The sequence below is a fragment of the Protopterus annectens genome, chromosome 10.part0 (assembly GCF_019279795.1).
Source record: "Protopterus annectens isolate FY-2018-M chromosome 10.part0, PAN1.0, whole genome shotgun sequence".
Classification (NCBI taxonomy): Eukaryota; Metazoa; Chordata; order Ceratodontiformes; family Protopteridae; genus Protopterus; species Protopterus annectens.
The window spans coordinates 1,669,686,084-1,669,701,124 of record NC_056744.1 but is presented as its reverse complement, the minus strand read 5'-3'; the positions used below and the strand labels follow the sequence as shown (position 1 = coordinate 1,669,701,124).

Here is a 15,041-nt window from a genome sequence, read left to right as displayed (position 1 = left end):
CACCCATCAAGGTTTCTCTTGAAGAGTGTTAGTGAGGGGCTCTGCCTGATGTATATTGGAATCCTGTTCCAAAGCATGGGGAGGCTCTGGGATAGGAATCTATGCCTCCAGCATGTCCTATTTATCGTTGTGGTGAGGTTTATATCTCTAGAGCATGTGGCTCTCCGGGATTTGTTTTTTTTTTTTAGGTGGAGCATGTCCATCAATTCTGGGTTGGACATGGCCTTGTATGTCAGGCAGAGATCACCACTGTGTAAGCGGTATGCAACTGAGTACAGCTGGACTTTCTTGAGTCGGGCTGCAGAGGGCATCTGTTTGAGGCCAGTAATCCTCTTGGTGAGGTACTTTTGTGGCCTTTCCAGCTGTTGCAGGTGTCTTGTAAGGTACATCCCAAATGGGGCATTGTATTCTATGATGGGTCTAATGAGTGATGAGTAGAGAAGCACAATAACCTCTTTTGTTCTAGATGCGAACCCTTTTGTGATTAGGTGGGCCACATAGAAGGATTTTCTGACCACCTTGGCAATATGATTATCAAAGGAGAGACTACTATCTACTTGGGTCCCCAGATCCCTTATTACATTTTCTGTATTTAGGGGACTACCACCTATGTGGCAGTTCGCGGGTATTTTGTTTTTTCCAAAGGGGATGACTATGCACTTTTTGGCATTTAGCTTGAGGCCATGATTTTGACACCAGGTATTTGTCTCAGTGAGACCAATCTGAAGGGTGTCTGTATCAGCCGGAGAATCAGTTATGGCCCCTAGTTTGCAGTCGACTGCGAACTTGGTCAGCCATAGTCCTCCTATGCTTGCCTGTACCTCTGAGAAGTATATACCGAACAGGAGGGGTCCTAGGACTGAGCCCTGGTGGATGCCACTTGTAACCAGTTTAGAATCGGATGTAGAGCCTGCAACTCTCACCATGTGGGTTCTATCCATGAACCAGTTGGCAACCCATCTCGTGACGTAGGGGTTTATGTTCAAGCTAGTGAGCTTGTCTATAATACTAGAATGGGGAATGGTGTTGAAAGCCATTGCGTGGTCTATGTAGGCTGTGTGGACCTCCTTTCCCTCGTCTAATGCCTTGGTAACTGTCTCAAAGAAGTCCACCAGGTTTAGGAGGCATGATCTGCCCTTACCAAAACCAAACTGGGTAGGTTCCAAGGTTTGGAGGTTCACAATGTCTCTGTTAATGAGTTCCATGATGATGCGTTCCATAGCCTTGCAGACCAGGCTAGTCAGGCTTATAGGGCGATAGTTCCCGGGGTCCATTGTGGCTCCACCTTTGTGGAGCGGGATAACTGTTGCTGTGCGCCACTCTATGGGTATGTAGCCTGTAGAGAGGCTGAGTTTGAACAGTGTGTTTAGGTGAGGGGTTAGTTCATTTTGGAGCTCTTGTAAAACACAGCCTGGGACCCCGTCCGGTCCCATTGAAGCTGTGTTTTTGGCTTTGGATAGGGCTGTTTTAACCTGTGCAATGGTGATGAACGGGGCCCTACATTCTTCTGGTATGCTTATGGGCCCTTTAGGGGGTGAGAGAGGGGTGAAGTTTGCACTAAACCTGTCTGCCAGAATGTTTGCAATATCAGTCGGTTCAGTGTATTTTGTTCCATTCTGCACTAACTCAGAGCTGATCTGAGAGTTTCCACTTAGGTTCTTGACATAGCTAAAGAATGCTTTGTGGTTATCTTTGGAGTCATTGGCAGTTTTTCTTTCGAAACTATCCTTGGATGATTTAATGAGAGATCGTAGTTTCTTGCTGATACTGATCAGGGATGTCTTTCCTTCTTGGGAATTTACTCTTTTCTGTACTAGTTTCCTCCTTCTGTTGTATAGCTTGTTTATGGCAGGGGGTCCACCAGACTGGTTTCCTTTTCTTGGAGGAGTGAGTCTTGGTTTTCCTCAGGATAGCACGATCCATGCATTCCTGCAGATGCTCGTAGAGTGCCATTGTAAAGGTTTCAGCAGCTATGTGAACAATAGTCAGTGTCACCCATAATGTCTGCCATCCATTTATTGACGTGCCTATTTTTATGTGATTTTCATAAACAGTCTGGTATTCCTGTAAGGAAACCAGCAATGTAAAGTCAGATGGTATAGTGGAATAGTAATTTCAGATATATGGCTGTCCATTGGATTTTAGCTACTTTCTGGTGAGCTTTGTATGCTTAACTGTAACTGTTTAGTGAAAGAAGACCTAGGTAATTATTGATGTGTATTTCTTCTTTGGTTTAAAAACCTGTTTCCTAAATGACTCTGCTCATACCGACGGTGAAATAGTGCAGCAGTAGCATTGTCACCTCACAGCAAGAGGTTCTCAGGTTTGATTCTCGGCTGGGGTGCCTTCTGTGTAGAATCTTTATGTCCTCCCTGTGTTTGTGTGGGTTTCCTCTGGGTGCTCTGGTTTCCTCCCACATTACAAAGACATGCATCTGGAGCATTTCTCCCCCGGCCTCCACTGAAAATTAGCTTTGTTCCAAGTTGGACTTTCCCGGTTAACAAATGATAAATAATAAAATAATAATATCTCATCTGATGCTGTTAAGATCCCTGTGAATCTGCTAAGCCACTGTCTGTGACTTACGGTTCCCATGCATGTGCATCACACCTTCCTCGTGTTCTGTTGATCAACAGTCAATTGAAGTTAATCACAGAGGAGCCGTGATGTCTGCATAATGAATTAATCTCCTCAGCATGATAGCTCAGCTTGTCCCTTTCTGTACTGAAAGCCAGACTCATAGTTATTTATCAGGTCTCACAAGTTATGCACTTGAAGATGGTAAGATAGCTGAAAGGTGTGTTATCTCCATAATTGCTCTGGATACTAACTTTACAGAATGTCTTATTATACTTGTTTGTATGCCTTATTGTTGCCATGGGCTGTCTGTACATTTGATGGCTTGCAAGTACTTTGATGTTTTAGCTTAGGTATTTAAAACCCAAAGTTTGCCCTTTGCACGCTTTTTTTATAATGAAGCCAAAGCCATACTCAGCCCTGTTATACATATTAGTTGATATTTGTGTATAATCATACAAATTCTTGACAGCTCATTTGCTCTGTTGATGTTCCTGGGATAAAGGGCCTCTCATGCTTGATCCCTGCTGTAAGAACTAAATTCATATGATAACTGAATTGCAACAGTCATGATTACAGAAAAAATGACTGTTGTGTAAACCATACTGTTGGAGTTAGTCTGGTTTATATAGCTTCTTTGAGAAAAGTGTTAATTTCTGTTTGAATAGAAAAACATGTTGCAACCTGCAAAAGAAAACAATTTTGAGAGAAATCAAGAACAGTGGGAGGTTGGTGCAATGGTTAAGGTGTTTACTTTACAGGCACAATGTGCCAGGTTTGATTCTTACATTGGGTAATTGGCAAGGCTTAAAATGGCCCACAAGGGCTATTAGCCTAGTACTAATCTAATCTATGATAGTATGCACACTGTTTGGAACAGTGAGAGTAGGCATGAAGTAAAGAATAAACTAAGTTGCTTCAAAAACATGATACCAGCAATGAATATGTGCACACAACAGCAGTAGTAACTACAAATAGGACACATCAGTGGCATGCATATTGGATAAAAATGCAGAGAACTGGAATTCCGTGTAAGGCAAACATGAATATTCATTTTGGTTAGAGAATGAATTTGCAGCCATAGCTAAATGTGTCAGTGGCCCAGATTAATTGTTATCTGTGTATGTTATGGGCATGCTCAGAGGAAGGAAACACATTTGTTAAAGGCAATGTGTGGCAGTAAATGATACTTGTACTGAGGCCTGTCAAACGTAGCTGCTCTTTCCTCTTCTTCCATTCTAAGTGCATGGAAGTCTTATATGATAGCCCAACTATGGACATTGTATTCTCAGAAACAGTAGACTCACAGTGTGTCATGGGCAAGATTTTTCTTTAGAAGACAACAAGCTCTCATCAGGATGTCTGCCCCCAGGAGGTCAGTCAGGGTTAAAAATTGAATAAAATTAGTAGTAACTACTTCTGTCTGATGGATACAGGTTTGCAATGAACATACCTCTCAACTGTACAGACTTTTGCCTCATATTTTTGGTTTGTTTTTCATAAAATTGTGGTTTTCTGGTAAATTATTGACAAATCATTAAAGACTGAAGTTAGAAAATAATGACAGTAATTTGAGTTTCAAACTCCATACCCTTCAGAAAATTCACACTAATGTGAAACCTGTTAGTATATCAACTTTTTAAGTTTGTAAGAGCAATATTAAAAAAATTGTCCCTATTTTCGGACTTTGTCCCACTTTTATTTGTAGTTTTGTCCAGATTTCTTGATCTAAGAGGTTGAGAGGTATGGCAATGAGCCAAACTTAAGGAAAAGTTAAAAAATATATATTTTTAGATGTTTTCCTGTAGTGGTCCTTTAAGAAAGCAGCTTTATCTGAACTGCTCCGGAGTGAATGAGGTAAAAGACAGCCATTCCATCTGAGAAAGTAAAACCTCTGAACTACATTTTGCATTTCCCCTTTAAATGGAGGCGGTCACTTCCCAATACATTCTAATTCTGGTGCTTTGAAAATGAAACTGGAATGTCTTGTTGCTGTTAACATGGCTTGCAGAATGTGGGTTGTATCGCTTAAATTTATCACTTTACCTGAAACTCTATTTATTCTATATTGTTGACACCAGCTGATTATGGTCTTTGTTAACTGGATTATATACAGTGTAACAAAACTTTCCTCTACTGAGTATAGAAAGGAACTTCCCATTGAAAACGTGCAGAGTGAATTGAAAGCTGGTCAGTATGGTTCAAAGATCCTACGAACTGAAGCTGGGGCACTCATTGCAGGAAACAGACTGCAGAGAGAAAGAGATGCAGAATCTGTGTGCTACAAAGGAGGGAACAGAGCAGTGCTGTGCTGAGCACAGACGGAGACTGGAGTTGTTCTGCCTGGAGGATGAGGCCTTTATCTGTGTCCTGTGTGTTCCCAGACATTCATGTCACAGTTTTGTGTTCCTGCATGGTGCAGTTAGTGTCTATAAGGTAAGGGACGATTCATGATCAATGTTAATTAATTGGTTGCCCATGTGGGGATGAACTGACTATCCTCCAAAAGTTTCAGCATTTTTTTATCATTCAGTAATTTTTTTTTTTGACACAAAGCAGTAGCTTAGAAAGTGTGATATTAAAGGAAAACCACAGGATGTTAAAGCAGATTTCCCCAACCTGCTGACTCTTCCAGTCCCTGTTCTTTGATGAAGCTTAAAAAAATCACCCTTGCAGCTTTAAAAAATAACCCACTCAACTGTTTTCCCTGTTCTGCTTCCTAGCTTTCTATACTGTTTTTGTTTCACTTTGCAAACCAACTTGAAAAACCTGTAGCTGGCTCTGAAATTATGATGTCACATCTTGCCATCTGCTCTTGCTATCGGGATGTTTCCTCCCCCAAAGTGATGTAATCCCCACCTGATTTGCATGCCGTATAGAAGAGCCAGTGTTCCTCCCACATTGTGATGTCAGACCTGCCTTACCTAGCCCACTCAACCTAATAAAATCCATGTGGTGTGTGGAACTCCTTTTCATTGTGCGTGTATCCTGCATTTGTTTGAGGGACTACTGAAAACTTTGGATTGCCTGCATTTTTTGCTTCATTGGTAAGATAAGTCTTCCTAGTGAATTAAAAATGCAGTTCTACACACAGTCCCTGTTTGAATGCACTCCTAGCCCTATTTTGTGCTGCCTGATAAAGTTTATGCTTCTGTTTGAGGGTGCCACATGGTTCACTAGTGTATGCTGCTGCCGACTATCTAGATTAGCCTTCTGTTGTATCTGCTTGCTGCTGATATATAATTTATATGTATTTTGTATATTATTATTGTATTATGGTTATACATTTTATTTGATACTGCTAGTTCTCATTTAGTTATCTAGTCGTTGTATTCCCATGTGTGAATGCTGCCTTCTGTTTTAGTCAGGTCCCATGCTGCATGCTGAATTCGGCTTGGTGAATATTCTCTGCATTTATCTTCGTTACTGATACTCAGAATAAGCAGGCGCCTCTTTTTTTTTTTTTTATGCAAGTGTTGGTTTATAGTGATAGCTCGTATATTTATCACTACTGCTGCTCGTTTGTTTTTCTAATTTTAGCATGTTATTAATGCTCATTTCGGAGTCTGTGTGTGCCGTGCTCATTTATTTATTTATTTATTTATTTATTTATTTATTTATTGATAGATATATATATATATATATATATATATATATATATATATTTTTTTCTGCTGAAAGTTAGTGTTTCATGCAGCCATTTTAAAGGTTAGAGCGAGTTGGACTGCAATTGCGACGTTCTGTTGTCGGCAAGTATCATGCTTACATGCCCTTGTTTTGCTGTGTATGCTGTGGGCCATGTTTGTGTGTGCCGATATCCTCTACATTTTTGAAAAGCCCCCTCACCCCGAAGAAAGTTTCTCTCTCATGGTAAATTCTGAACCAAGTTAGGTACTGCTGTAGATATTTTAGCTCTGTGAGCTGTTCTTGGTATTGTAACACATAACACTTCTATTTAAAAAATCCGATGAAGTGTAATGTTGGTGTAGGTCAGAAACTGTTCTAACTGAAACCTCCGAGGTCCGGAAGGGGATGTTCATCGTGTTTCACTGTTGCAGTCATTACTCTTGGGTTATCCTGCTGGCAAGCTACCTGCAATCGGCCTGAATTCCAAAGTCTTGGTCTGGCGTCGGTTGCTGTCACCTCTTCCCTGACTTCAGTGCACCAGAGGTATAAAAGATGCAGCCAGCGCCATTTTCTCTAGTCTTTCTTGTCGCGCAGTGCCTGAAGCAGAAGCAGTTTGCAAGTGCCGGTTGGCCGACTCCTGAGATTTTCGTGTTCGAATTTCAGATTCAAAGTCTTCATTTAAAGCTAACTACCCCATTGGGGAAACTTTTTTCTTGCTCCAGACCGATGTCAAAAAAAGTTAATAATTGTATTTCTTGTGGAAGCAAATACCTCATAAGGACTTTCATTCTTATTGTATTCCTTGCCTAGGCCCTGATCACGACATTGCTAATTGCAAGTTTTGTGCTAGATTTAACCAACGCACTATTAAGCATCAGTACGATTTTGCTTTTCATTACTTTGACCGAAGATTTAATTACATGATGTCGTTGGATAGCCATCCGACTACCGCAATTCACAAGAAACGCAAGGAAAAGGAAAGAGGCAGGCATCCGAGGTCCAAAACTGATGACAAGGCTTCTTCTAAGCCAGTCACCGGTTCTCAGTGAGGGGCTTCTGCAGGCCCTGACACCCGCTACCTCAGAGCCACAGGCCGCTTCCGACTCCCACGTGGAGCAGACTAGGCCACTGGAAACTCAAGGTATTAGACACTTGGAAAATATTCCCTCAGATGGGTCCGGAGCCGCTGAGCAGGCATCGGCTTCTGAGGGTGTTTTCAGGCCTACACAGTTATATGTAAAACTGACTACAGCTTCAAAGGCAAAGACTAAAGCACCACTAAAGACAAAGAAACAAGTGCAGCAAGCCCATGGACAGGCTTCCACGCCTAAAAAACAACAGATGCTCAAAATGGCCGAAGACCTAATTACTTGGGGGTTCCCATCCCCCTCCTGATAAGAGGCCTAGGCAAGAGACAGAATATGAATCTTTAGATCAGGTTTCCATTTCCTCTGACTCCTCTTCTGAACAGGAATACTCTCTTCCTCCCTATGAGGATTCTGCTGCTGAAGAATCCATCCCTTCAGCCTCTCCTCCTGAGGATTATTCTTTTGGGGAAATCCTGCATACCATGAGGGAGCATTTCCACTGGGAGAGCCAAGAAGGCTCAGAGACTTTCTTTTACTACCTCAGCACAGGCCTCTTACTATCCCCCCTGTTTTAGACATTGTAGATGATGTATTTTCAGAGTCCGGCCTGTCTCCTGACTCTTTACCCCCTACACCTGTTAAGCCAGACAGATACTACAGGGTTCCAGATTCATATAAATTTCTTTATAAAAACCCTGCTGCTGACACAAACTATTTCTCAGGGTCCCAAAGGGGTCAAGGCTTCCACTGCAAAAAACCCTATCCCCTCTGATAGGTATTCAAGGGCACTGGACAGATGGCGGAAAAAGGTTTACACTTCTGCTACCGTGGCTGAGAGGGCTTTAAATTGTCAATTTCATATGCTTAAATATCAGCAATACTTAATGTCACTGCTTAAACAGAAAATATTAACAAATTCTGAATGTGCAGAAAACAAAGAAATGCAGGATTTATTGCATGCAACTCAACAAGTGGGAAGGCATACTTTGCAATGTGGTTTTGATTCTCTGGAGGCCTCTTGCAGGGCCGCTGTTATGGGTTCTGTCATTAGGAGGCATGCTTGGTTAAAGGAACAGAATCTGCCTGATCATGTTAAAGCAAAATTATTAGATGCTCCATTACAGCATGATACTTTGTTTGGTGTTAAAGCAGAAGAGGTGTTGAAGAAAATGGAGGACAAAGCAAAATCTATGCAGGCAGGTAAGGATTTCTTACAGGTGCAGCCACCCAGATTTAGCAAGAACTGGCCCACAAAGAATTGGTCCTTTCCAGTGTCAGGCCACAAGAGACAGATACAGATGCCCCAGAGGCAGGTCTCAGCCCCAAGGCTCATACAGGCCTAAACAATGGGGTGCTTCTACCTCCAAAAGTGGAGAAGACAAATCACAGCCAATACAGGAAACAGTCCCAATGACTTTCCTCTGCCAGCACCAAGCACTTATCTTTTGGCAGCCCCACTTAGGGGAAAAACTAGCACTTTTTTCACAAAATTGGCACACGATCACCCAGGACAAATGGGTCTTGAATATAGTGTCTCAGGGCTACAGGTTCCACTATCACACCCTGCCAAGGGCAAAAGGTATGCCAGACCTGCCACACAATCCATGGGCAGAGGCACAAAAGCAAGTTTCATCCCTCATGGACATGAGGGCCATTCAGCGAGTACCACAGCAAGAGCAGGGACAATGATTTTACTCGAGACTTTTCTTGGAACCCAGAAAGGACAAAGCCTGGAGACCAATACTGGACCTGTCTATTCTAAACACATTTCTGGACGTTCCAAAATTCAAAATGTTGACTCTGCAGCAGCTTCTGCCCATGCTGGGCAACCTGTCTATTCTAAACACATTTCTGGATGTTCCAAAATTCAAAATGTTGACTCTGCAGCAGCTTCTGCCCATGCTGGGCAAGAAGGCTTGGCTCGTAACTTTGGACTTAAAAGAAGCATACCTGCTTGTCCCAATCAGACAATCTTGCAGAAGATACCTCAGGTTCATAGCTGGCTCAATGCACTACTAATTCTCTGCACTTCCCTTTGGCTTATCACTGTGCCCAGGGTCTTCACAAAATGCCTGGCACCAGTAATTGCATTTTGCAGACGAAGAGTAATTCAAATATATCCTTACTTGGACGACTGCCTTATTCAAGCAGAAAACAAGGGCATTCTACTAAAGCATCTGGCATTTGTAAAAAGATTACTAATTTGCCTAAGGTACACAGTAAACGAAAATAAATCAAAACTAGTACCCTCTCAAGAGATGAACAAGGCAAAAGCCCTCACAGTCCTAAACGCAATTTATTAAAACAGAAAATCACAGCGTTTTCGCCACACACATATGGTGGCTTCTTCAGAGGATACAAAGGCAGCCAAACACAAGCAGTTAAATACTAAAAGTTAATTGAAGCCAACTGCTATCAATTAACCACAAATTATGCAGCAAGATGCCTGCATTGAACTGGAAAAGTAAAATGCAAAGAGCATCAGGCAAAGTTTGAATACATACTAAACTCTTAATGTAGTTAAAAGACTGTGGCAATACATAAAACCAATTTTTTGACACAGTCAAACACAAGTAAAATGCAGTGTATTTCCTAAGAAATAAAAATACACAAGAAAAAAGTTCACAAAATCATATGTACATTTAAAAAGCAAAATGCTATATAGTCATTCCCAAGTATACATTATTTTAACAAGGGGAACGACATAATAAAACAAATGAGTAACTTTTTACTAAAAATTAATATAAATTCCAAAGATGTAGACTGCCCACATCTAAAATGTGACCTTAAAATTAAATCAAAATACTAAATGTAAATATAACAACCTAAGCTAAACCTTGCTAGGACAAATACCAGCAAGAAAGTAGCAAACAGTGCCACCAAGTGGCTTAACACTGTACCCACAAGTAGTGGGCTAATGCAAAAAGGACAAAGTCAAAAGTCACATTTGGGGTGAATTCGTATGCAATACAGAATATTTTGTTTAAAAACTGGTTTTTTATTACCAGTAATGCACCTGTAGGTGAGAAGTTAGGTGATAGACCTGTTGTAGTGTTCAGAAGAGGTAGAAACATCAAAGAATTGTTACAGACTCCTTTTGGCACCTGTAGTGCTAGAATTAATGGTTCTTTTGCCTGCGGCTTCTGTAACTTCTGCTCACATATTAAAACAGGTAGTAGTTTTTGTATTGAAGGAAGAAAATATTGTATACATCACCGTATTTCCTGTGATACGAAAACAGTAGTTTACATTGCTTTTTGCACATGCTGTCCAGCTTTCTCCGGAAAGACGGATAGAAGGCTCAAAGATAGATTGTACCAGCATTTATATGCCATTAGGAATAAGAGACTTGATAATGCCCTTGCCAAGCATATCTTTTCCTTTCCTGGGCATGCTTTTTCTTTTATGGGGATTGACCACCTCCCTGCCCACCCTCGTGGTGGACCTAGTGCCCTTATACTTGAGACAAATGAATTGCTTTGGCAACTTAAGCTTAATGCCTTCTACCCTCCGGGGTTGAATGAAAGCTGTAATATTGCACCTTATCTCAAATTAAAATCGTATATGAGATAGTTGTTCCCTTCCTACTTTAAGAATCATACTTGCCTTGGCACTTTTGACTTTGTCCTTTTTGCATTAGCCCACTACTTGTGGGTACAGTGTTAAGCCACTTGGTGGCACTGTTTGCTACTTTCTTGCTGGTATTTGTCCTAGCAAGGTTTAGCTTAGGTTGTTATATTTACATTTAGTATTTTGATTTAATTTTAAGGTCACATTTTAGATGTGGGCAGTCTACATCTTTGGAATTTATATTAATTTTTAGTAAAAAGTTACTCATTTGTTTTATTATGTCGTTCCCCTTGTTAAAATAATGTATACTTGGGAATGACTATATAGCATTTTGCTTTTTAAATGTACATATGATTTTGTGAACTTTTTTTCTTGTGTATTTTTATTTCTTAGGAAATACACTGCATTTTACTTGTGTTTGACTGTGTCAAAAAATTGGTTTTATGTATTGCCACAGTCTTTTAACTACATTAAGAGTTTAGTATGTATTCAAACTTTGCCTGATGCTTTTTGCATTTTACTTTTCCAGTTCAATGCAGGCATCTTGCTGCATAATTTGTGGTTAATTGATAGCAGTTGGCTTCAATTAACTTTTAGTATTTAACTGCTTGTGTTTGGCTGCCTTTGTATCCTCTGAAGAAGCCACCATATGTGTGTGGCGAAAACGCTGTGATTTTCTGTTTTAATAAATTGCGTTTAGGACTGTGAGGGCTTTTGCCTTGTTCTTTGGTTTCCTTGCTTTCAGACGTTTGTGGACTTTTTTCAAGTGTTTACCCTCTCAAGAGATAATATTCCTGGGTGCAAGCTTAAATACAACTGCCCAGATGGCTTATCTCACGCCAGACAAACAAAGGCAACTGACTTCTTACTTCAAAATGTTGGCAAGAAAGACCCAGTTATCTGCAAGAAAAATTCTGCAGGCTTTGGGCTTCATGGCATCCTGCATTCTGCTAATTCCATATGCCAGACTGCATATGAGGAAACTACAATGGTAGCTAAAAAGTGTTTGGACTCAACATTGCCACAGCCTGGAAACATTAATTACCCTCATTCCCTGCCTGCAGCAGGAGTTTCGATGGTGGGCACAGGCCTGTCACCACAACATTCACTTTACCCACAGCCAGGCAGACACTAATAACGGATGCATCAGATTATGCCTGGGGGGCCCACATGGCAGAAAAATGTATTCAGGGCACATGGCCCACAAGCCAGATGCATCTTCATATCAATCAAAGAGATGCTAGCTGTTCAAAATGCCCTGACCGCTTTCAAGGATCTACTTCTTCCAGGACAACTACTGATAAAGACGGACAATACTACAGTCATGTGGTACATAAACAGGCAGGGAGGCACACATTCCTACCCCCTCTGCAGACAAGCCATGACTTTGTGGGACACAGCATTGACTTATCAAGTTCACCTGCAAGCACAATTCCTGCCAGGAAAGATAAATACTCTGGCAGACGAACTAAGCGAAACCTCATGGATCCCCACGAGTGGAAACTGGATCCACAAGTCTTCAGCCTAACAAGGAAATGGGGATGCCCAGACATAGATCTATTTGCCTCCCCTCACAACTGCCAACTACAGAGATTCTGCACAAGGACTTATCACAAGCAAGCATGGAAAGTGTTTGCCTTATCCTTAAGCTGGAAAAACCTAACAGTATATGCCTTTCCTCCACTGCCTCTCCTCCCCAAGGTACTCCTAAAGGTCAGACAAGAGAAGCCAAAAATGATACCGATTGCTCCAGACTGGCCACAACAGCACTGGTACCCAATCTTAAAGAACTTGTCTCAAGGCCAGCCTGGACATTGCCTCAAATTCCTCACTTACTGGCCCAACAAAACAATCAGATCCTGTACAGCCAACTCAAGACCTTAAATCTGTCAGCATGGTGGATAATGTAGCCATTCAGAACACTCCTCTCCAAAGCTGTGATGGATGTTATTTTGGAGGCCAGGAGGCCTGTACCAGAAAATCTTATGCAGAAAAATGGAAGAGAGTCTGTGCTTGGAACCAGGCACAAGGAATTGACACATTTGTTCCAAACATTCCTCAGAGTTTACAATACTTAATTGAGATGCTGGACAAAGGCCTATCCTTTTCATCAATTAAGATCCATGCCTCTGCCATTTCAGCCCATTAGAATACGGAACCACCTATCTTTTCTCATTCTTTAATAAGGCAGTACCTCAGAGGGGCCAAAAACATAAGACCTCCAAGGAGAGCACCAATACCTGCATGGGACCTCAATTATGTCTTAGAAAAACTCGCACTGCCTCCTTTTGAGCCAGCCTCAACAGCTGATATAAAATTATTATCCTGGAAAACAGCTCTGCTCCTAGCAATAACCTCTGCAAGATGAATCTCGAAGTTACAGGCACTCATGGCTGTGGAACGTTTTATCATTTTCCATCCAGACAGGGTTTCTCTGAGGACAAACCCGACATTTATGCCTAAGGTGGTGTCCAGTGTGGCCCTTAACCAAACCATTCACTTGCCTACCTTTTATCCAAACCCACAGAACAAGGGTGAGAGACTTCTGCATTCTTTGGACATGCACAGACTGCTACGCTTCTACTTGGACAGAACTAAAGCTTTCAGAAAGACTGAGCAACTTTTAGTGGCATATGCTGCAGGATCACAAAGGCTATCTCAAAACAGACTATTTAAAAATGGATAGGTCATTGCATTTGTTTCTGCTATTCACAACATGGCAAATCAGTGCCTAAGGACATTAGGCCACATTCAACCAGAGCAGCAGCCTTCCTCAGAGGAGTACCAACCAAAGACATCTTAGAGGCTGCAACTTGGAGTTTGGTGCACACCTTTACAAAGCACTACCACTTACCTCTCAACTCTAAATCCAGAGCAGGCTTTGCCACTGCAGTTCTGCAGGGCCTCATAGCCTCTCCTAATCCTATTTAGCCCCAGCCACCCATCCTCAGCTTTGGGATTCAACCAAAGAGTAATGACAACAGTGAAACACGAACATAGTACAGTTGTGTACCTACCATAAATGTAGATGTTCGAGTGCATTCACTGTTGCAGTCCAGGTTACCCTCCCACCATCCCCCTTTCTTTTGCTGGGTCTTATCTGTACTTTTCTATTCTATACAACCTATGTGGTGTATTTGCCTGTAGATGAAGGAAATGATTACCTTAGTGCATGCATGTTTATTGGCATAATTTTTAGCCTACCCTTTTGGGGGCACCTGACATCTGGGGCAAGAAAAACTGGAGAAAATGGTGTTGGCTGCATCTTTTATACCCCTGGCACACTGACATCAGGGAAGAGGCGACAGCAACCGATGCCGGACCAAGAATTTGGAATTCAGGCCGACTGTGGGTAGCCTGCCAGCAGGATAACCCGAGAGTAATGACTGCAACAGTGAAAACACTCGAACATCTACATTTATGGTAGGTACACAACTGTACTTTCTGCTGAGTCAGCGTAGCAGGAGCATTCATTATGAATGGAGAATACTATATAATTTCATCAGCGGCACCCATTTGTTTCCACTTATATGTATTATTAGCATTGATATTTTGCAATAACACTGGTCTTGTACGAACTGACCATTCCCTCAGGTCTGCTAGATTGTCTTACTGTAACACATCAGTAGCTTTAGTGGTGTTAATTGTACCGTGCCAGATTTTTCAGTTATGGACATTGAAATTGCTTTATCAGCATAGGCAGTATGATTAGATACTAACTTGATTTCAGGGTTGTATGGTTTAATGTTGCTCCTTGTTTAGCTTTATAATGTGTTTAATGCATCTCCTCTAAACATTCCTGTGTCTATTTTTAGTACCACTATTATGCAAGGATATGATGGGGGTTCTCACCTGTGGTTAGTTGGGTAAGGAGCAGCTCAATTCAGTCATGTTTTTGGACCAGTATAGCATTGTATTAGTGCTTTAAAAACATTGAAACACCTCCTCCATATGTTTTATTCAGAGCTGAGGGGGATCCAAATGTATGAAAGGCACTGTAGACCATTCCTCCCAACCGTACCGAATTACTCGGATTTTACCGAGTTTTGAGGTCCAAATGAAGGGGTGCCACGATTCCTGAGTGGTACCCCTTCATTTCCGATTTGTTTGCTTTTTTTTTATTATTTGAATTTATTGCACTGTCGGAGCTGACGTCATCACATGCGTGATGACGTCAGC

The 15,041-nt window shown here is 41.5% G+C and overlaps 1 protein-coding gene across 1 annotated transcript in view; it reads left to right on the top strand.

The window, feature by feature from the left end:
* The first annotated feature begins 4,568 nt into the window (after positions 1 to 4,568).
* LOC122813876 (zinc finger protein 271-like) overlaps positions 4,569 to 15,041 on the top strand; it is a 313,716-nt gene continuing 303,243 nt past the window's right edge. The window contains exon 1 of the mRNA XM_044086417.1: positions 4,569 to 5,013. Within this exon, the coding sequence (XP_043942352.1) occupies positions 4,774 to 5,013 (240 nt within the window). The 5' untranslated portion in view covers positions 4,569 to 4,773. The remainder of the gene's footprint in view (positions 5,014 to 15,041) is intronic.